The 17,157-nt window shown below is 51.8% G+C and overlaps 1 protein-coding gene across 9 annotated transcripts; it reads right to left on the bottom strand.

Moving 5' to 3' along the window:
* Positions 1 to 2,644: 2,644 nt before the first annotated feature.
* SPRY4 (sprouty RTK signaling antagonist 4) lies at positions 2,645 to 16,924 on the bottom strand. Of its 9 annotated transcripts, none has more exons than XM_060296377.1 (4): positions 16,701 to 16,924; positions 13,588 to 13,652; positions 9,143 to 11,481; positions 2,645 to 7,232 (listed from the first exon to the last, which is right to left on the bottom strand). In XM_060296377.1, exons 3-4 carry the CDS (start codon positions 9,180 to 9,182, stop codon positions 6,286 to 6,288), a joined length of 987 nt encoding a protein of 328 aa, XP_060152360.1. In that variant the 5' UTR covers positions 9,183 to 11,481; positions 13,588 to 13,652; positions 16,701 to 16,924; the 3' UTR covers positions 2,645 to 6,285. The 9 variants fall into 9 exon arrangements, with proteins under 9 accessions (XP_060152360.1, XP_060152365.1, XP_060152361.1 ...); XM_060296382.1 differs by lacking the exon at positions 9,143 to 11,481 and adding an exon at positions 11,987 to 12,037; XM_060296378.1 differs by lacking the exon at positions 16,701 to 16,924 and adding an exon at positions 14,620 to 15,733.
* Positions 16,925 to 17,157: the final 233 nt, after the last annotated feature.

Genomic DNA, 17,157 nt, shown 5'->3' on the forward strand with positions numbered 1-17,157 from the left:
GGTTCTCCTCTATAAAATGAGACTGATTATATCAACCTAATTTGATTGTTTTCAAGACTGGAAATGCTAATGCAGTGTCTTTGCTCAGACGCAGTAGCTTTTGTAATGGTTTCCTAAGGCCACTTGACCTCTGTTACTCTGTGAAGGCTTTCTAGAATACTGCAGGTATTCCAACTACTGACTCCAATAGAGAATCACCTGAAGCTCTTCTCTTGCTTTGTCACTGGTGGATTTTCTGTTCAGCGTCCGAAGCCACTCCCTCCCTCACCACGTCCAACGGGAGTGGAGTCAGTCAGGAGGCTGGTTGCATAGTCTCTTCAGGTACAGGAAAGAAAGAGGCCAGACCCAAGGGAGAAAGAAGGTGGGGGAGGAAGGGAGCAGGGAGGGTTCCAACCCTCGCAACAGTTAAATGTTAACATAGGTGTCGGCATAGGAAGTGTCTTCTAATGACAGAAGGAAACTAGGGAGTTTTTCAATCATCTCCTGCTTAAAAGATACAGATGTATTCATAATTATCCCTTGCCTCAGGCCTTGAGGCCCAGGTGGGCTCCAGAAGGCCTGTGTTCCTGCCAGACAACAGTCCTTAAGGAACATCATGTAGACAATTGGAATGCCGTTTATCGTGCAAAACACAATAAAACCCTGAGCTCTCTTCCTGTCTCAGAGACCCATAAATTATGAAAATTATACCTGCCCCAGGCCATGGACATATTGTTTTATTAAAGTTCCGATGAATAAACTTAAGACTCTTAAAAATGTCCTCTCAGCTTTCATCTGGCACACACCTCCATCAAGGAGCTGTCTGCCGGGGTGCATTCGATGAGCTCACAAGCCAACTTTGGGAAGTTGAGCTCATTTCAAGGTGCAGATTCAGCAGGGTGCAGGGGCCAGCTGGGGAGCTGCAGGAGGGGCTGGGGGCCTCCTGGCCTGATGACAAAGTTGCCCAAGGGGTTCTGGTTGTCTGCCGTCAGAGTCGGGACCTCCCCACAGCTTGCCGCCACTCTTCTGTCGAATGTGCGTCAGGCTTGTTGTGCCCTCATAGGAGGTGTGTGGTTATGGGTGTGGAGAGGGTTGAAATTCTTCTTCTTCCCTCTTTTTTTTTTTCAAATTCTATCACTGGGTAGTCTTTTTATTCCATCCTGTGCTTCTTCCCCAAATTAGGTTGCTAAACCTTCAACTTTCCATTTTCCCGTCTACCCTTCAACCATGTAACTAGCAGGCATGTAACACCTCCTCTGACCCTCAATTTCTGCATCTCTAAGAGGTAACTAACAATGGTTTTCAGCCGAGTGTGTTCAGTGCCTGGCAAAAAGGAACCATTCACTACATGCTAAGCCACCTAAGTCATTTCATAACTGGGAACAAAGAGGAACAGGGCCGGTCAAAGACAGACAGACAGTGGAGGCACATGTGGAACTTTTTCTCTGGACGCTGTATTTTAAAAAACAAGCTCCCATTTGTTTAGCTCCCATTTCCTCAAGAGTATTTGGGCGAGTCTAAGCAATAGAAAAAAAGTAAAACCAGGGGCAGGCCTGACCCATGTCCCCACCTATCAGGACACCCAAGACTTAAAGCCTGGTACAGCATCTGGGACTGAGCCAACGAAAAAAAAAAAAAACCACCTCCAAGCGTCAGTTACTTATCTTGTCAGTGAAGGGAGACGCCATCATGGAGGAATGGGACAGGCCACAAGGTCGGGCCAAGGAGCAGACAAGACCACAATGAGCAAGGACATCTTTTGTGCCTTCTTGGACGGTGACCAGGGAATCCTTGGAACGCAATGTGTTCGGAGGTCTCGAAGAGGACCCCGAGGCTTACACAACGACTTGGAAGACACCATAACCGGTGACCCCAGAGAAAACCAGAGCTGGACCCAGGGCTCCTGATCTCACCTCTCGCTCCAGCCCCTTCCCCCCACCATTGCTGGCTGTCGGACTCCACTTACTGGTAACAGAAAAATGTCTATTTCTCAATTCCTCTTTCAGCAAACAAGAGCTATGTGTTCACATAAAAGTCAAACGTTCCTTGTGATTGGCATATGAATCGAAAGTAGATCATCTGAGAAGTGGCTGCGTGGTGGGGAGATAAAGGGATAGATAGACGGAAGGTGCACTGGAAAGGCAGAGGCAAGTCATCTAATAGATGCAAGTCTTTAGAGGTCAGAGGGGACGGGTTTGTGCAATATGCACCAATCTAGTGAAAATAAGGAAGATGCCAAGGGCTTTTGTGTTTGCCTTCCGGAAGCCTGTAGGTGTAGGTATGTGAAAATCTGCTGGGGGCGCCAAGGCTAAAAGGAGTTGCAGAAATTTTGTCAACTGGGCAGGTCAGATGAACCTCTCCCACTTCCCAGTTTTGCTGTCCATCTGTTATCAATGCACCCTCGTGTAGGGGAGGGCTTGCCGGAGGACTTAGCACCTGGCAGGATTCAGCTTCATAAGAAAGTGAAGCTTTCCTCCACCGACTCTCAGGTCATCCTAGAGGCAGGACAAGGGCCAGGAGCCCTCTCCCTCTGCCTCTTTGTCTGCCAGAGCTTGGCTAACTCACTTCCATTTGTTCTTTGACAAACGTGGCACCTTGCTGGGTGAAGATGTTGGGAGTGTGAACACACAGACACACAGAGAAACGGCAGTCCTGTGTATATTTAACAATATATATTTATATATATTTTCTAGATCAGTACATTCAGTTTTTAACTTGCTTTTTCTTCACAAACAGAAGAACTCTTACAATAGTAGACTTTCTAAAATAAATACTATTAAAATAGAGCTTCAAAATAAATATTCTATACAAAGGAAACCTTCTGTGGTAACTTTTGATGTGGGGTGAGAAGGGGTTACAGTGAAGAAGGAAAATGTGCCAGGGTGGGACCCTTGAACAGCTTTTCTGTTTGTAACATGAAACCAAACCGTGGGGCAGTGAGAAGAGAAAGCAGGATAAGACACCACACAGTTACCCACAGCAAAACATGGCAGCGCAAGATTTGTCGTCACCTGTCACAGTAAGCAGAGGGCATGAAAATGCTTACCGAAGGCATGAACCAGAAGGTCAGTGAAGCTTGCGGGATGCCCTGGTGACTTGCGCGGTGTCAAGTCGTGCTGCCCACACCCCACCGGACATCCCCTGGGGCAGCACAGAGACCATGAAGGTGACGGGATGTGGATGCTGGTCCCAGCCCACACTTTCCACATTTGGACTCATCATAATCTAACTGGGCCTCGCTCGATGCCCAACAGGGATGCACGCAGACTCCAGAACACGTAAAGAACCGGGCGCATCACGTGATGGTCTTCCATCTCGGTCAGCTGTGAAGGGCCCGTATCAATAGCGGGGACTGGTCTTGACTCCTCCCAGCCAGGGACCTTCAGAAGCCTTGGTTGTACCCCGTCTACCTGCGAGGGCTGGGCTCTCCTAGACCCAGTTCCCAGGGTGCCGGCTGGAGTGTTGGGCCTTCACAAGCCCACCCTTGAGGGGAAGCAGCCTCGGCCCCTTAGGACAAGCATCCTGGAGCCAGGTTTATGGATCCCACCCCCCGTTCCAGGCAGAACCACCAGCCACCCCAGGTTGAACAGAAGCGGGAAGCAGCTGGCACTCTTCAAAAACAGGTCAACACGAGGCATAACCCAGCCAAGCAGGCCACTGGTGACAGGACACGCAACCAGCCAGAAGCAGCCACAGAAGAGTGTCGTGTTACTGAGAGCTTGGTCCCTCAGTGGCCCTTGACTGGCCCCCGGGGGCCACGGGCAAGCCAGTTTTATTTTTTCTTTTTGCCAAGGAAAACGTGCTGAGGGATAGCTATGCAACAAAGCTGGGTGAACCGAAGCTGAGCACACAGGACAGAGTTCTGCAGACGTCCATCTAGCAGGCTAGATGCAAACCAAAAAGAACAAGCCAAAACAGGGGGAAGGGAAAAGAGAAAGCCAAAACCCGGGAAAATCCATGTTTATAACTATATACACAAAAAGTCAGGGTTCAGGAGGCTGTTTGCCAGGTAACAGGGTCTATGTAGATAGAGACGGTGGGGTAGGGGTATATGTGTGTATGTACGTATGTATGTATGTATATATGTGTGTGTGTGTGTGTGTGTGTGCACAGCTTATGTAAGTCAATTCTCCACAGAATGTGCGTGTAGAACTCCAAAGATCACCAAAGTGCAACTTGCCACTGGGTCAAGTTTCCCATGGAGACATTTGAGGGACGGGCTTTGGGAAAAGTTCTGAGGTCTCACCAAGCGAGGACGTGTGCCCTCTTTTTTGGGGTAACCTCTGCACACCTGTTCTGAGAAAACATCTCCAGTCCCTTCAGTACACATCTGATACATTCAATTAGGATACGTGGTTGGCTGAATGTGTTTCTTCTACCATTCCCTCTGATTTGTGCGAGAACATCCACACATCCATCACGACTGTGGCAAAGGGAGCTACAGGAATCAGCCTTAGGAAACGCAGATGCAGTATTTCATATTTGCCTTTTACAAGCCAGCATATGTTATATAAATAAAGCCTAAAATAATAAGACCCTCCCCTCCTTTCCACCAGTCAATAAATACCTACGGTTACAATTAACTTATTCTAAATCATAAGATGTTACTACTAGTCTTCAAGAAGGAAAAACAAAAAAAAAAGTCCTCGAGAAGCACTGGGTGCATGACCATCGCAGCTACCTGCCTCCTTGCCTCCTTCCTGGAGGCTGTTCTGTTCCTACAGAACAAACTGGAAATGCCACAAACGCTGTGCCTAGTGCACTTCCGGTATCACCTGGGGTAGCTTTTCTGACCCAGACTACTTCCTCTCATGGGGGGAAAGAGAGGGAGGCACAAAATACCACACTAAGCGAAAACCCCGCACGATAGCTAGGGAGGAAGGAGCGGACACACTACAGCTTTTGCATGCAACAAGTACCTACCCACCGGACGAGCTGCACTTTCTGAGTCCTTTAGCACCTTGAGAGAAAGAGTTGCTACGTCTTTGGGGGCTGTTGGGAGGGGCTCATTGTAGCCACGCACAGAAGCAGGGCTCAATCCCAAGAAGCCCCCGGAGAATCTTTCCCCCACCCGCATTCTTCTGACTCCCCCGCCAGGGCTTCCTAACACTAAAATAGACTCTTTTTTCATCATCTGTCTATTTACATTAAAGATACAGACACTGTACACAAAAGGCTATGACAGCAAGCAGCAGAATCAAGAGAGAAGAAACCTACACCCAGCTCGCCTCAACTCTCACTCTGCCAATGGGAGGTGCTGCCTCTCTTCTTTGCTGTTAAAATCCTCTTCTTGGTGGGGAGGGGGATGGTGTTCCTTGAGGTTGCTCGCCCCCCAGATTTTGAAATCAGCCCTTCCTGGGGGTGGCCCAAAAGGAAGCAAGTGTTTTACTATTATTTCTTAAAACACCGTTAGCATCTGGTTTAATGCTTCTATAAAAACATAATGACTGGATCCAGAGACCACAGCCTCAGACTCATTGGCAAAATGCTATTTGGTCTCGAATTTGCCGCCCTGGCCTTCTCTACCCATAAAGTTTCTGGAAAAGATCTGGGTAGAGAGAACTTGGGACACGTAGCGGGCGGGTGAGTCTGTGACCCAGTAAGAGCCGAAGGACGGTGTTATGAGTGGAACACCCCCAAGAGTTAGTGAGGAAGCTGGAAGGGAGAAAAGTTACTGTGCAGTGGTTCCTAGATCCATCCGTGGCTCCGGGCAGAGCGAGGAACGAGGGGGCTCCCAAGTATATACAACAGGGATCGCCAGGGTCTACACCTTCCCCAAGATGTCGGGGCAAACCGGGGTAGAGGCTGGGAGAAGAAGGTATAGACAGCAAAACTCCAAGGGTCTTCTTCCAAGGTCCCCTGGCCGCTCAGTTGCCGATTCCTCCCAGGCAGCCAGAGAGAATGCAAAAGAGCGGGGAGAGAGGGAGGGAGGAGGAGGGCTGGGAAGGCATTCAAGCAGCTGCAACTTCCGGATATGTGTCCACATCTGTGTTCCATCTTCTGAAAAAGAAAAATCGCCCCCAAACCACACCACGCCCCTGCCACTATCTGTTTCACACAAGTTCCAGGACCCTGAAAAAAACAAAAACAAAAACAAAACCCAAAGTGCTTCTTCATCCTTTTGGGGAAGAGAAGGATGGGCGATTGTGGTCTCTGTTTCTTCAGAAGCTGGGGGTAGGGAGTGGGCAGACTGGCAGGGTCAGCCTGAGGATGCTAAAACCTCTGGCCTCGCTGTGGTGGTCCCCTCTCAGGTGTGAGAAGGGAACCAAGTTTCCAGGGGGAAGCGCCGGGACTTGACCCCAGGTGTCAGAAAGGCTTGTCGGGTCTGCTGGCCTTGGCGTCTCCGGCGGCTGCCTTGCAGATGACGCTGTTCGTGTGCTTGCAGCGGCATCCGGGGCGGCGCAGGCGGTCATAGCCGCGCTGGGCCAGCTTCACGCAGCCGGTGGCGGGCAGGTAGCAGAGCAGGCAGGGCAGCACCAGGGAGAGGGCGCCCATGAAGGACCAGCGGGCGCAGCAGTTTGAGCGCGAGCAGGAGCAGGGGTGGTCGGCGCAGGAGCCCTCATCGTCCTCGTTGGTGCAGTGGTAGAAGACGCCCTGCACCAGGCACATGCAGGTGCTATAGTTGACCAGCGTCTGGGCGGAGCACAGGCACTCCTGGTTGCAGACCCAGCAGGAGGGCAACGTCCGGGGGGAGGCGCACTCCTTGCACTTACACTTCCCGCAGGCCTCGCACAGCAAGAAGTGCTTGTCCAGCTCTGGGGGGACGGCCGGGCCCTTGAGGTCCAGTGGCTTGCAGTGGATGGCCTTGGGCTGGATGCGCACGGCCCTCGGGGAGGCCTGGTCAGCCACGGGCGGGGGGGCCATGTGGTCCAAGAGGCGCTGGTCAGAGGACGTACTGCTGCTGCTGCTCACAGAGCTGGGGCGCCCGCTGAAGGAGATCCAGTGGTGGGTGATGTCCTGGTCACAGCGGGCGGGTGTCAGGGCCAGCTCTGGGGCTGCACCCCGGGTCCGCTTGGGGCCGGTGGGGGGTGCCAGGCCAGGATTGTCGATGTAGTCGTTCTCCACGTGGCTGGTCTTCATCTGGTCGATGGGGAGAATGGTGAGGGGGTGCTGGAGCCGGCCGTGGGCCATACGGCTGTCCAGAAGGGGCTGGACCATGACTGAGCTGGGAGTCAAGGGGACGCTCTGTGGGATCGGGGGCTCCATGGGGCCAGAGGTCCTGGGCTGTGTAGAGAAGTAGGCTTCTAGGGGCCCTGGAGTCGGGGGCGGAAGAGAGAATGGATTCCAGACATCAGTATGTGGCCTGTTAACACCCCCCACCACCCCCACCCCCGTCAGGTCCTTGGGAACCCAAATGAAATGGGAACTGGAATTCCTCTGGTGGACTCTCCAGCATTATGGCTTAGATGATTAACAATGACAGCAACAACAACAATAGTAAGTGGCAGAAATAACTTATTTAGTACTTACTATGTGCCAGGGACTCTTCTAAGCACCATATTTATTACATCATTGACTCTTCACAATAAACCTAAAATGTAACTACTATTATTATCCCTTTTCTAGTTACAGGAAACTAATGTTCAAAGTAACTTGTCCACAGTCACACAAAACCATCAGGAGCAGAACTAGGGCTCAAAGCTGTGCCGTCCGAGTTCATTCTTATAACCCCCATGAAACATGCTCCTGATTTAAGACAGATACAGCTTAGCAGTTATAAACACAGGCTCTGGAATCAGGTCCAAGTTCAAATTCTCACCTCTGCCTAGCAGCGTTGCTGTGAATGAGGTTCTTGAACCTCTACGCCTTAGTATTTTCATCTGTAAAATGGGTTCTTGTGAGGACTAAATGAGAAAATGCATACCTAGGACCTAGCATTTTGCCTGACACACAGCACATACTCTAACTTATCACCATCCCAGAGAGCAACAGTTTAGATTTCCTGAGCACTAATAAGCACGAGTATTAAGTACCAAGCGATGTGCTGCGTGCTGAGGATGTGGGGACCATGACAGACAGTCCCTGTATGCTCCCATGTAGTTTATCAGCTGGATAAACAAAAGCCTTTATTTCAGATAATCACAAGAGAAGGAAGAGCTGTATCTGATGCCTGCACATCCAGGATGTTAACTTATTACCACTACTTCTGAGAGCAGCAACGTCTAGTGGCTAATAACGCCTGGGTAGGTGCACCTCTGACAACTTGGATGGGAAATCCTCCCGAGGGGCACTCACATCACCCATTGCCAAGTGCTGAGCTGAACATTCAGCCTAAATGCTATTTACTAGAATAGCTAAGCCAACCCTGGATCAGTTTCTAATTTCACCGAGAGAGTGCAATTTTAAGTTGGAATCCGGCCAGAGATTCAACTGCAGTGCCTGACACGGAACCCCAGGAAGTCACTTAAATCAAAGAGCGGAAACGGCTTGGTTCAAATTTAGAAAGTGCACATTGTTTTCTATTAAAGTGCCATTTCCTCGCCTGCTGACCTTTACATTCAGAATTCGGCTGGAGATCAATTTAAAGAAATAGCAACAGAGGCCAAGACCCCTGCCCAAGGGGGCACGATTTGGAATCCCAGAGAAAGATTAGACTCTGGGAAGATTCCACCGGGCTTGGGAGTGGGGGACACAACAGATAGCCAGGGTTCGGATAAAAGGGAAAGATAACCACCTTTGGCGGGGGGGGAAAAAGACCATTGGATTAACGTGCTACGGGATGGGGTTTCGGTAAATGCTTTTTCAAGACGCTAATGATGTTCTGATTTGGAGAGCTGACCCTGTACCTCCGTTATTAGGTTCACCTTGCCTCAAAGGTGATGCTTAAGAAGGGGATGTGGATAGGTTTCCACTTCCAGTTCTAACCCTGTATCCCTCCAGACTTGGGACACACAGCTGGTCATCCCAGTATTCCAATCACAGGAGAATGACACCTGCCCCGAGTGACACATCCATACTTATCAATGTCTCTATAGTAAAGAATGAAGAGAGGAAAAAAAGGCATTCAGGGCAACTCTGTATTATACTTCCCCTGCTTGGAAACAACAGTTTGATCAGAAATGGTTAAATTGGGGAAGGGCCTCTTTAGATGATTTCCAGCCTGTCTGAAATAAAGAGCTCGGTCTAGATGCGAAGTTCATGAAGTGGATGAAAGGGAGCTTACCCACAAGGTTCTCATCTGTATACTGCAAGGAAAAAAGCATTAAGTCTTTTCTGCAAGGTTCATTGCTCAGTCAACTGATACTTCCCCTTCGCAAAGCCATGAACTATGGGCTCATGAACAAGGGCTTTGCTCCCACAGTCCTATCTACTTAAGAGAGATTTCTGTGCATAGTTTCTCCCAACTCAGAGGATGTCTGCCTAGAGGTAGCCTGCCTCCTGCCTCCTGCCTCTGTGCTCCCTCCACATGTCAGGAGAGCATCGTCTTCAAAGAAGAGACTTCCCCGTGGCAGAGTTAGAATGAAGTGTCTGGCAGGTCTGCCACCAAGAAAAGTCATCTGCCAAGGCAGCCTCCTTTGGGGGTCCTGGGGTCAGGGCTGGATGGGGGGGGGATGTTAGTCAAGCATTCAGAGAGAGGAGTTTTTCCAAGGATCAAGTTGGCCATGGGGCAGAACTTCAGGGGATGCTACCTCAGCCCACTTTATTCTTTGCAGGCAATCCAAAGCCTTGCTTCTAGAATAAGTGGGTTTGAGGTCAAGAGAAGGTTAGGAGCCACGGGTCCCAGACCTTTGCCTGGAGGAAAAGGTGTGACTAGGCAGAAGAATGGAAAATGCTGACAGAGGCACAGGAGACGACTGTGGCGCCAGCCAGGAGGTGCCTCAGCCAGAACCCCCCAACCAGGACAAAGACAACGCGATCCCCTTATTCCAGAAGCTCAGGGTCCTGCCAACAGAACGTCAGTGGTGGTGTGAAAGTTGTATTGCCCCATGTAGTTGGGCTTTTTGCCTCTTAGGACTAGGATTGGGACTGGCCATGCTGTGGGTCCTCCCTCCCCTATACAGTTTATCCACTCTCCTTCCCCTGGTTCTATTCCTGGGGTTCTATAAGAACGGGCACACTTTCTATGGAGGAAGCAAAAGGCATGGGCAGTGCTTGGGGATTTTAATAGGCCCTGGAATCACAAGGCAGATTCATGGAAAAAGTCCCATGGAAAAGTACCACCAGGAAGCCAGGGTGGGCGCAGCGCCTGCAGGCGATGGGGATATTGGCATTAGCAGGCTCCCGTCACTCTCCAGAGGCAGCTGTCAACATCTGGGCCTGCACTCAGGGCCAGACGTGGGGGTGGGAGCTCAGTCCACGATGACTCAGCTCTCTTGGGACATGCTGCATCCAAGATGGCTCCAGCAGGCATATTCTAAAATGCATCTTCCCTATCACAACCCTGACGGAAGATGCCTTCCGGCCACCAGGGGCTCAGAGCTGTACCACTCCAACCTTCTCAGGCTTCACGGCCTCACCTCCCAATTAGCCGGGACCCTCCGCAGGAGGGTGGAATTCATTTGGCTGACAAGAAAAACAACCTCCCGATAGCCTGTTTGATAACCCCTCAACACAGCTAGACGGTGTCTCAAACCCCGCCCCCCCAAGTCCGCTTAGAAGATTGATCCCTGCTCACTGGGACACACCCACCCTCCAGTCTGAGCAACGCTGCCGAACTTAAGTGCAGTTTAATATGTACTCTGCTTCCCCGGCAAGGAAGGAAGAGATTTATAATACAAATAGGAGAGAGGAGGCTTTGCCTCATTTAGGCTGTTTGGTAGACTGATGGCCAATTTGGAAGACTGTGGACAGAGAAACAAAGCCAGCAGTCCACTTAGCCAGAGACGCACCTCTATCGAATTTTCGGTGGCAGCCTTATGGATTAGCGTGAGGAAGGGAAACTTTTACCTCCGTTCCAACCTTCTAATAATAATAATTAATAATTAGGGGAGGGCTTCCCTGGTGGCGCAGTGGTTGAGAGTCCGCCTGCCGATGCAGGGGACATGGGTTCGTGCCCCAGTCCGGGAAGATCCCACGTGCCGTGGAGCGGCTGGGCCCGTGAGCCATGGCCGCTGAGCCTGCGCGTCCAGAGCCTGTGCTCCGCAACGGGAGAGACAGCAACAGTGAGAGGCCCGAGTACCGCAAAAAAAAAAAAAAAAAAAATAGGGGAGCAGCAAGCATTTATGAAACATTTCTTGGTGTCAAGCTCAGTGCTAAATCCTCAATGATTTTCTCCTTCAATCCTCACCATCCCCTTGGAGGATAATACCCATTTTGCAGAGGAAGAACAAAGGGTCATAGAGCAGGCAAATGGTCGGGGCAGGATTCGAATCCAAGCAGCAGAGGCTCCAGAGGCTGCAACTTCAGCCCTGCGACCCTGACTTGCAATAACTCCTGGGTATTCATGGAAGGGCACGGAAGCACCCTTCTCTCTTATAGCCATGAACTCCGCCAGTCTCCCAGGTCCGCCACCAGCTCTCAGGGAACCTCATTGGGCCATCTTCGGGTTCTTACCCAACCAGTCTGGAAATGAAGCCAGACAGGGCTGACATCAGACTGGCCCCCAGTTAGGGGAATTTTCAGTGTGGAAAGCAGAGGCTGGGGGGTTGAAATCTGTCATTAAAGGAAGGGTCAGAGCGCAAGACATCTTCACTTCCATTTTCTTTGGCATCCCTTGTGTCACCTCACACACCCCCATTTTTCTAACAGTTTTCATTTTCATTTTTCTTAAGGTTGAATGGGTCTCATTTGTAGGATCTCACCACAAAGCAGTCCCTAAAAGGAAAGCCTAGAGTGGGCGGGAATCCCGTCTCCTCCCACCTATAAAGTTGAACTTAAGGGTCCCTAGGGCACGTTCATGGATGCGGCTTCCTAGTCCAGGTCTGTGGGGAAGGGAAGGAGGAGCTAGGGTAAAAGGAAGGCATAAGAAGAGAGTCCTAGAATACTGAATCAGCAGGATATCGAAAAGCCCAGAGCACACTGTCCTGTATTTGCGGCTTCGTCTGTGAGCCTGACATTGCATGTGTACCTGTGGGGAGGGGCTGAGCATCAAGGCGGCAGACAGCTCAGTGCAGGCTGGCTGGAAAGAATCAAGAGGCATGTTAAATGTCTGTTCCACCCATCCACCCCTTCCCCTGGACTTATCCCAGGGAGAGGAGTTGGGAAATATTAGGAAAACCTGACAGTTGTACTTTGAAAACTACAGGTCAGCTAATGCCAAATGGCAAGGGGCTCTGAATGAAAGGGTAGTTTCTGCACTGCCCCATTCAGTCCCAGCAGGTGCCTTCAGGGAAGGCTGTTCAAGCCTTTAACAGCTCAGAGAAAAAGGTCTCTAGGCTTCATGAGAGCCCGCCCACCACTATCTACCACTCTCGCTTGGGTTCTTTGGGACAACACTCCAGTTTAGTTCATTAAGCTCCAACTAAATAATGACTTATTGCTTCAAAAAGACTTTTTAAAGGGGGGGAAGGGGGATGAGGGAAGCCAGGGACTTGCCTTCCCTACACCCCAATGAGGGAGACAATCTCTGCTGCAAATAAAGCATTTAGGCAGCTGGATTTGCCTGAGAAACCTTGTTCCTCCCTGCCACCCACCACTAGCACTAAGGAGCTGACCTCTGGCCATAACCTGTCAGAGATCACAAAAGCAGCTGCTTTTCCTCACGTTGTCCCATCCCCAGTTATCAGTTCCCAACCCTTTTCTCTTCTTTTTCCACAACCAGCTGAGCTCCAAAGCCCCGGTGCTAGGGTGGGTGGGAGAGGTCTTGCTGTACTTGGCTCTGGGCTATTCTAACCGGCTACAAATTTTGGCTTCGATGTATTCCCCTCTGAATTGTTGTCTGCTCAGATCCCCTTAAAGAGGGATTAGAAGTCAAGAGTGAGCAAAGAATGGGGCTAGAAGTCTGTTAACTACTGGTACAGTTGGGGAACCACTGGCCCACATCAAAGTTTGGGATGGGGCACCAGAAATCTAAACCCCAGGGGAGGACCCCCCCCCTCACTGACACCAAGATCATTTTATTTGTCCACTAAGAATTGGACTTACAATAATAGACGTTAGCTTACTCCTGGGATGGGGCAGGAAATGACTCCTCCTTCCCCCCAGCCAGAAAGAGACAAGGGAAAGGTGGCCATTTGCACTTTTCTGCAAATGGCCACCTGCCCCAGAAGGGCCCCTTCCCTCCTCCGTGAGATCCAGCACATCTGTGCTCCCTCCCCGGTGCCCTTGCTTCCTCCAGCGACTGTCCTTGGAAAGAACAATCGTGATCACAGCTGAACGGTGGAGCCTCTTAAACCCAGCCACATGTCCCGGATACATCCCCAGCCTTGTCAGCTGTCCGGATCTGCAGGGTGGCCCCAGGCCCCCTCGAGAGCTAAGCATCCTTCGCCTCTTACATCACACAGCACCCCACATCTCCTGTGGAGGAAGGGGCTCCCTTACAACCAAGCCCTCCTTACTAGGCACCCAGTAGTAACAAGGGGCACAGCCCCAGCCCTGCACACTTGCTAGCTGCTCAGCTGGCCCTGGCCCCTCGGGAGGAGTTTCTTCTCCCCACTCTGCAGATGGGGAGACTAAGAGCTAAGCTTAGCACATTTCCTAGCCCCTCATCTGCTTTGACCCAGCCCCTACCTTGGTCTGGAAGAGGTAATACAGTCTTCGGTTATGTTGCCCTTCATCACCTTCTTCCTTTGGCTCTTTTGAGAGAGTAAAAATATATTCCAATGAGTCATTGCTTTCCCTTCTGTCAGGCAGATCCAAGTTGACCATGAGATGGAACCTTCTCCACTCTTGCCATGTCGACATCCTAAATCCAAAATTTTTTATTCTATCCCTAGATCCGGAGGCTTTCCTCACAAGGGAACTTCCACCTCAGTAGGGCTCAGATGACAGACAACTCTGTATGCAGAACCACATTGAAAGCCGTAACTTTCTAAGAACACTGACCTTCTTCTCTGAAGAGAAGGGGCTCCTCTCTAATAAGCCTCCCGGTACCATCACCCGGGCCCTACCCAAGAGGACGGACCGGGGAAAGAAAAATACTCGTGGGGGCCGGATGATGTCACATGAAGGGACTAATAGCATTAGACATTGGAACAGAATCCCACACAAAGGATTTATACTTTGGTGATACCAAAGTATTAAACCCCAGAGCAACACACCTCAGGGACATTTCTGGAGGTGTTAATGGGTGTTTTTTCCTCCTTTAGTTTTAAAATCACTGACTTTCTGCACTGAAAGGCTGCCTTCATTTGTTTTTCAAGTCAGCCAAACCTCTGGGCAGAGGCAATGTCAGGTTTACCAGAGTGGGGGGGTGGAGTTCCAAAGAGCCCATCTCTCCACCTATTCTGGAAGGATGAAAACAAAAATGACATCTGTGAGCTCCAAATGCCCCCAGCCTCTGCCCTGCTTTAACCGGGAATCATACTATTCCATGTGATCAGTCTCTGCCCACTTCACCCTACCAAAGCTTTAAGGAGATGTTGCCATTTCAGAGAGTAATTTGGTAAAGGTCATGGGAATGAGCAGGAGAGAACTTACTCTAGAGTTCAGAATCTACGAAGGAAGATAACCAAGAGACATCTTTAATGTCTTCCTCATCAAGCTGACCAACATTTGTCCATCAAGGAGATTTTAGAAATCTGCCACCAAAATGCCCCCTACCCAGTACTGGCCACGCAGCTCAGTTGGTCAGGATGTGCACTGCTCATATTAGAATTCGTCTGGAGCCTTCTGGCAAGTGAGGACACTCCCAAGGGCTAGGAAAGACAGAAAATTTGATTTCACACTGGACACATCTACGACTTCTTTCCCACCCTTCTGCTGAAAGAGAGAGGAGACAGAGAAAAGAGAGAGGGAGAAAGAGAGGGCTGGGGGTGGGGGGTGGGGAGAGAGAGAGAGGTAGGTGTGGGGGGCATTGTCAATGGCTGCCCTCCCTTTCCTAGTCCTCCCCACACCCACACACTAAGGGAAAAACTGAAACTTTCAGATGTTTATGCTCCATTAGTATGAAGATCCGGGGGAACGCTAAACATTGTGAAATCACCAGTGCAATATTGGGTAGGGCCTCAGGCCAGACAGGGCTTATTAAGAGATTGATAAACCCACATTTCCTAAACGCTCTGGGCCTTCACCTGCCAGCTTTGTATCCCCCAAGAGGCTCAGAGAGACTGGAGAGCCTTGGTCAGCTAACCAGACACAGATGCACTTGCTCTCACCCCTCCCCAAACTGGAGAGAATCATGCCACTGGTTTGGAAGCAGGAAAGAGGGGGTTCACACTGGGTCTGGGCGCCCCACCGAACCCACAACCTTCCTTTCATCGTGAATCATGCTGGGGTTGGGGTGGGAGAAGTGGTCTCTGAGCCTTGATGAGCCAGAAGGCAGCCTTCTGCCCTCATCCAGGCCTGGCAATATGGATACCCATCCAGCAGCCGGTACAAGAGGCAGCCAGCAGCTCTTCCCTCTGCCCACCATCCAGCCCCTCCAGCCCAGTTCGCTTCTCCCGTCCATCGCTCAGCCCATCAAGACATGCAACCATTTTCCGCCTCTCCTGCCTCCTCTGCCCACAATCCCCAGACCCCAATCAAAGACAATTGAGAAACCGTCTTCTTGCACAAGAGCAGCTACTGTCTAAATGCTTTTTGATCGTCTGTATGGAGGGGAAACTGGGCAAAGCCCTGGTCCCAGTGATGGAGCCAAGCTCCAGCTGTCCTGGCTGACCAAATCTGCCCTCACCCCCCTTCATTGCCCCCATAGGCTTGGCGATTCAGAATTTTCAGAACGTACCGTCTCTATCCTTCTCTCTTCTCGGTGATGTCAAGCCTGGTACCACCAAGAAGGAAGAAGAGAAAGCGGGAGCCTTATCTCTCCTACGCACGCAGCCTCTTCCTCCAGCTCCCACACGCCCGGCGTTATGGAAACGCACCTTCAGCCCCTACCACAGCCCCAGCGCGGCCCGGGGGCCCCGGGACCTGGCACAGCTCGGTGCCCGGAGATAGGGAGGCACGAGGAGGCCGAGGAGCCTCGGGCCCTGCAGAGGCCGGGGAAGAAAAAGGCAACTGCAAGGCAGCTGCACAGCATAAAATGCGGCAGCAGAGCAAAGGTCAGACGGCAAGGAACCGCCTCGCCAAAGAGAGAGAGAGAGCAGAAATGCCCAGTCCCGGCCAGCCCCGCTCTGACCATCGAGGGGGAGGCAGAAGGGAAGAAAACCCAGTCCCTCACGGCTCCGAAGGGGAAAGAAAAACCTACGTCGAGCATAGGCCGCTGCGGCGGGCTGGGGAGATCTACGGCAGAGCTGGCACCGTGGGCAGCGAGCCCGGGGTGGGCGAGCCGCCCAGGGCGAGGGCGCCCGCCGGACCCAAGAGGTGGCTCCTGACGGAGCCTAGAGCCGCCTGTTACAGCGCCCGAGGCCGGTGGTGGCAGGGGGAAAAAGGCCAGGCCAGAAGCAAACTCCCGGGACACGCACGGAGCTTCCGAGTCGTAGAGAGTGGGGAAGCTGTGCTTGGCAGTGCCCGGGGGTCGGGAACGCCGGTGCCAAGCTGTGAACACCCCCGGCGCCTTGCCGGCCCACCCGAGGGCGTCAGGGAGCTGCGGCGCACCGCAGCGGCTCCAGGAGGCGCAGGGAGAGGGAAGGAACACTGAGGCGCGCCTAGAAATAGCGCACCATTTGCCCCAGCCCGAGGGGGAGTCGCGTCGCGACTCAGAGAGGGGCAGCTTCACATCCCGAAGCCGGTCGGGGACTTACTTTGAGGAGCCACAGAGTCACAAGCATTGCTCCACGTCTGTGTGAATTCCCGAACCCGAGTGGGTCTGACGCCGCTGTCCTCACAGACGCCGGCCGGAGGAACCGGCACTGCTCCCTGCGCTGCTCAGCGCCAGCACCGCGCTGTCAGCCCCTCTCGCTGCCTCCGCGGCGATGTTGCAACCACTGCCTGGGAAAATGGCTTTTTTATGAATGGGAGGGAAGGGAGCTCCTGTGCGCACGCGCGCAGTTCGCGATTCTATGAATGGGTGGGCACAAGAGACCCCGCGCGCGCATGCGCCGCGCTCCTTTTTTTATGAATGGGGGGCCGGAAAAGAACTTAACCCGTGATTGCTGGGGCTGGCTCTCGCTCCTCCAGGGGCCGTCGTTCTTTTACAAAGAGGGGTGGAGGTTGTTGGCTTTTTTTTTTTTTTTCCTTTATGAATGGAGGGCGGCGGCG

Source organism: Globicephala melas, chromosome 3, assembly GCF_963455315.2.
Source record: "Globicephala melas chromosome 3, mGloMel1.2, whole genome shotgun sequence".
Lineage (NCBI taxonomy): Eukaryota > Metazoa > Chordata > Mammalia > Artiodactyla > Delphinidae > Globicephala > Globicephala melas.

Bases quoted from the DNA above. Each gene is read 5' to 3' on its own strand.
- SPRY4 (XM_060296377.1), bottom strand. From the start codon at position 9,182: ATGCTTTTTTCCTTGCAGTATACAGATGAGAACCTTGTGG. The intron at 7,233-9,142 runs GTAAGCTCCCTT...CCCCGACTCCAG, and splicing joins TACAGATGAGAACCTTGTGG to GGCCCCTAGAAGCCTACTTC.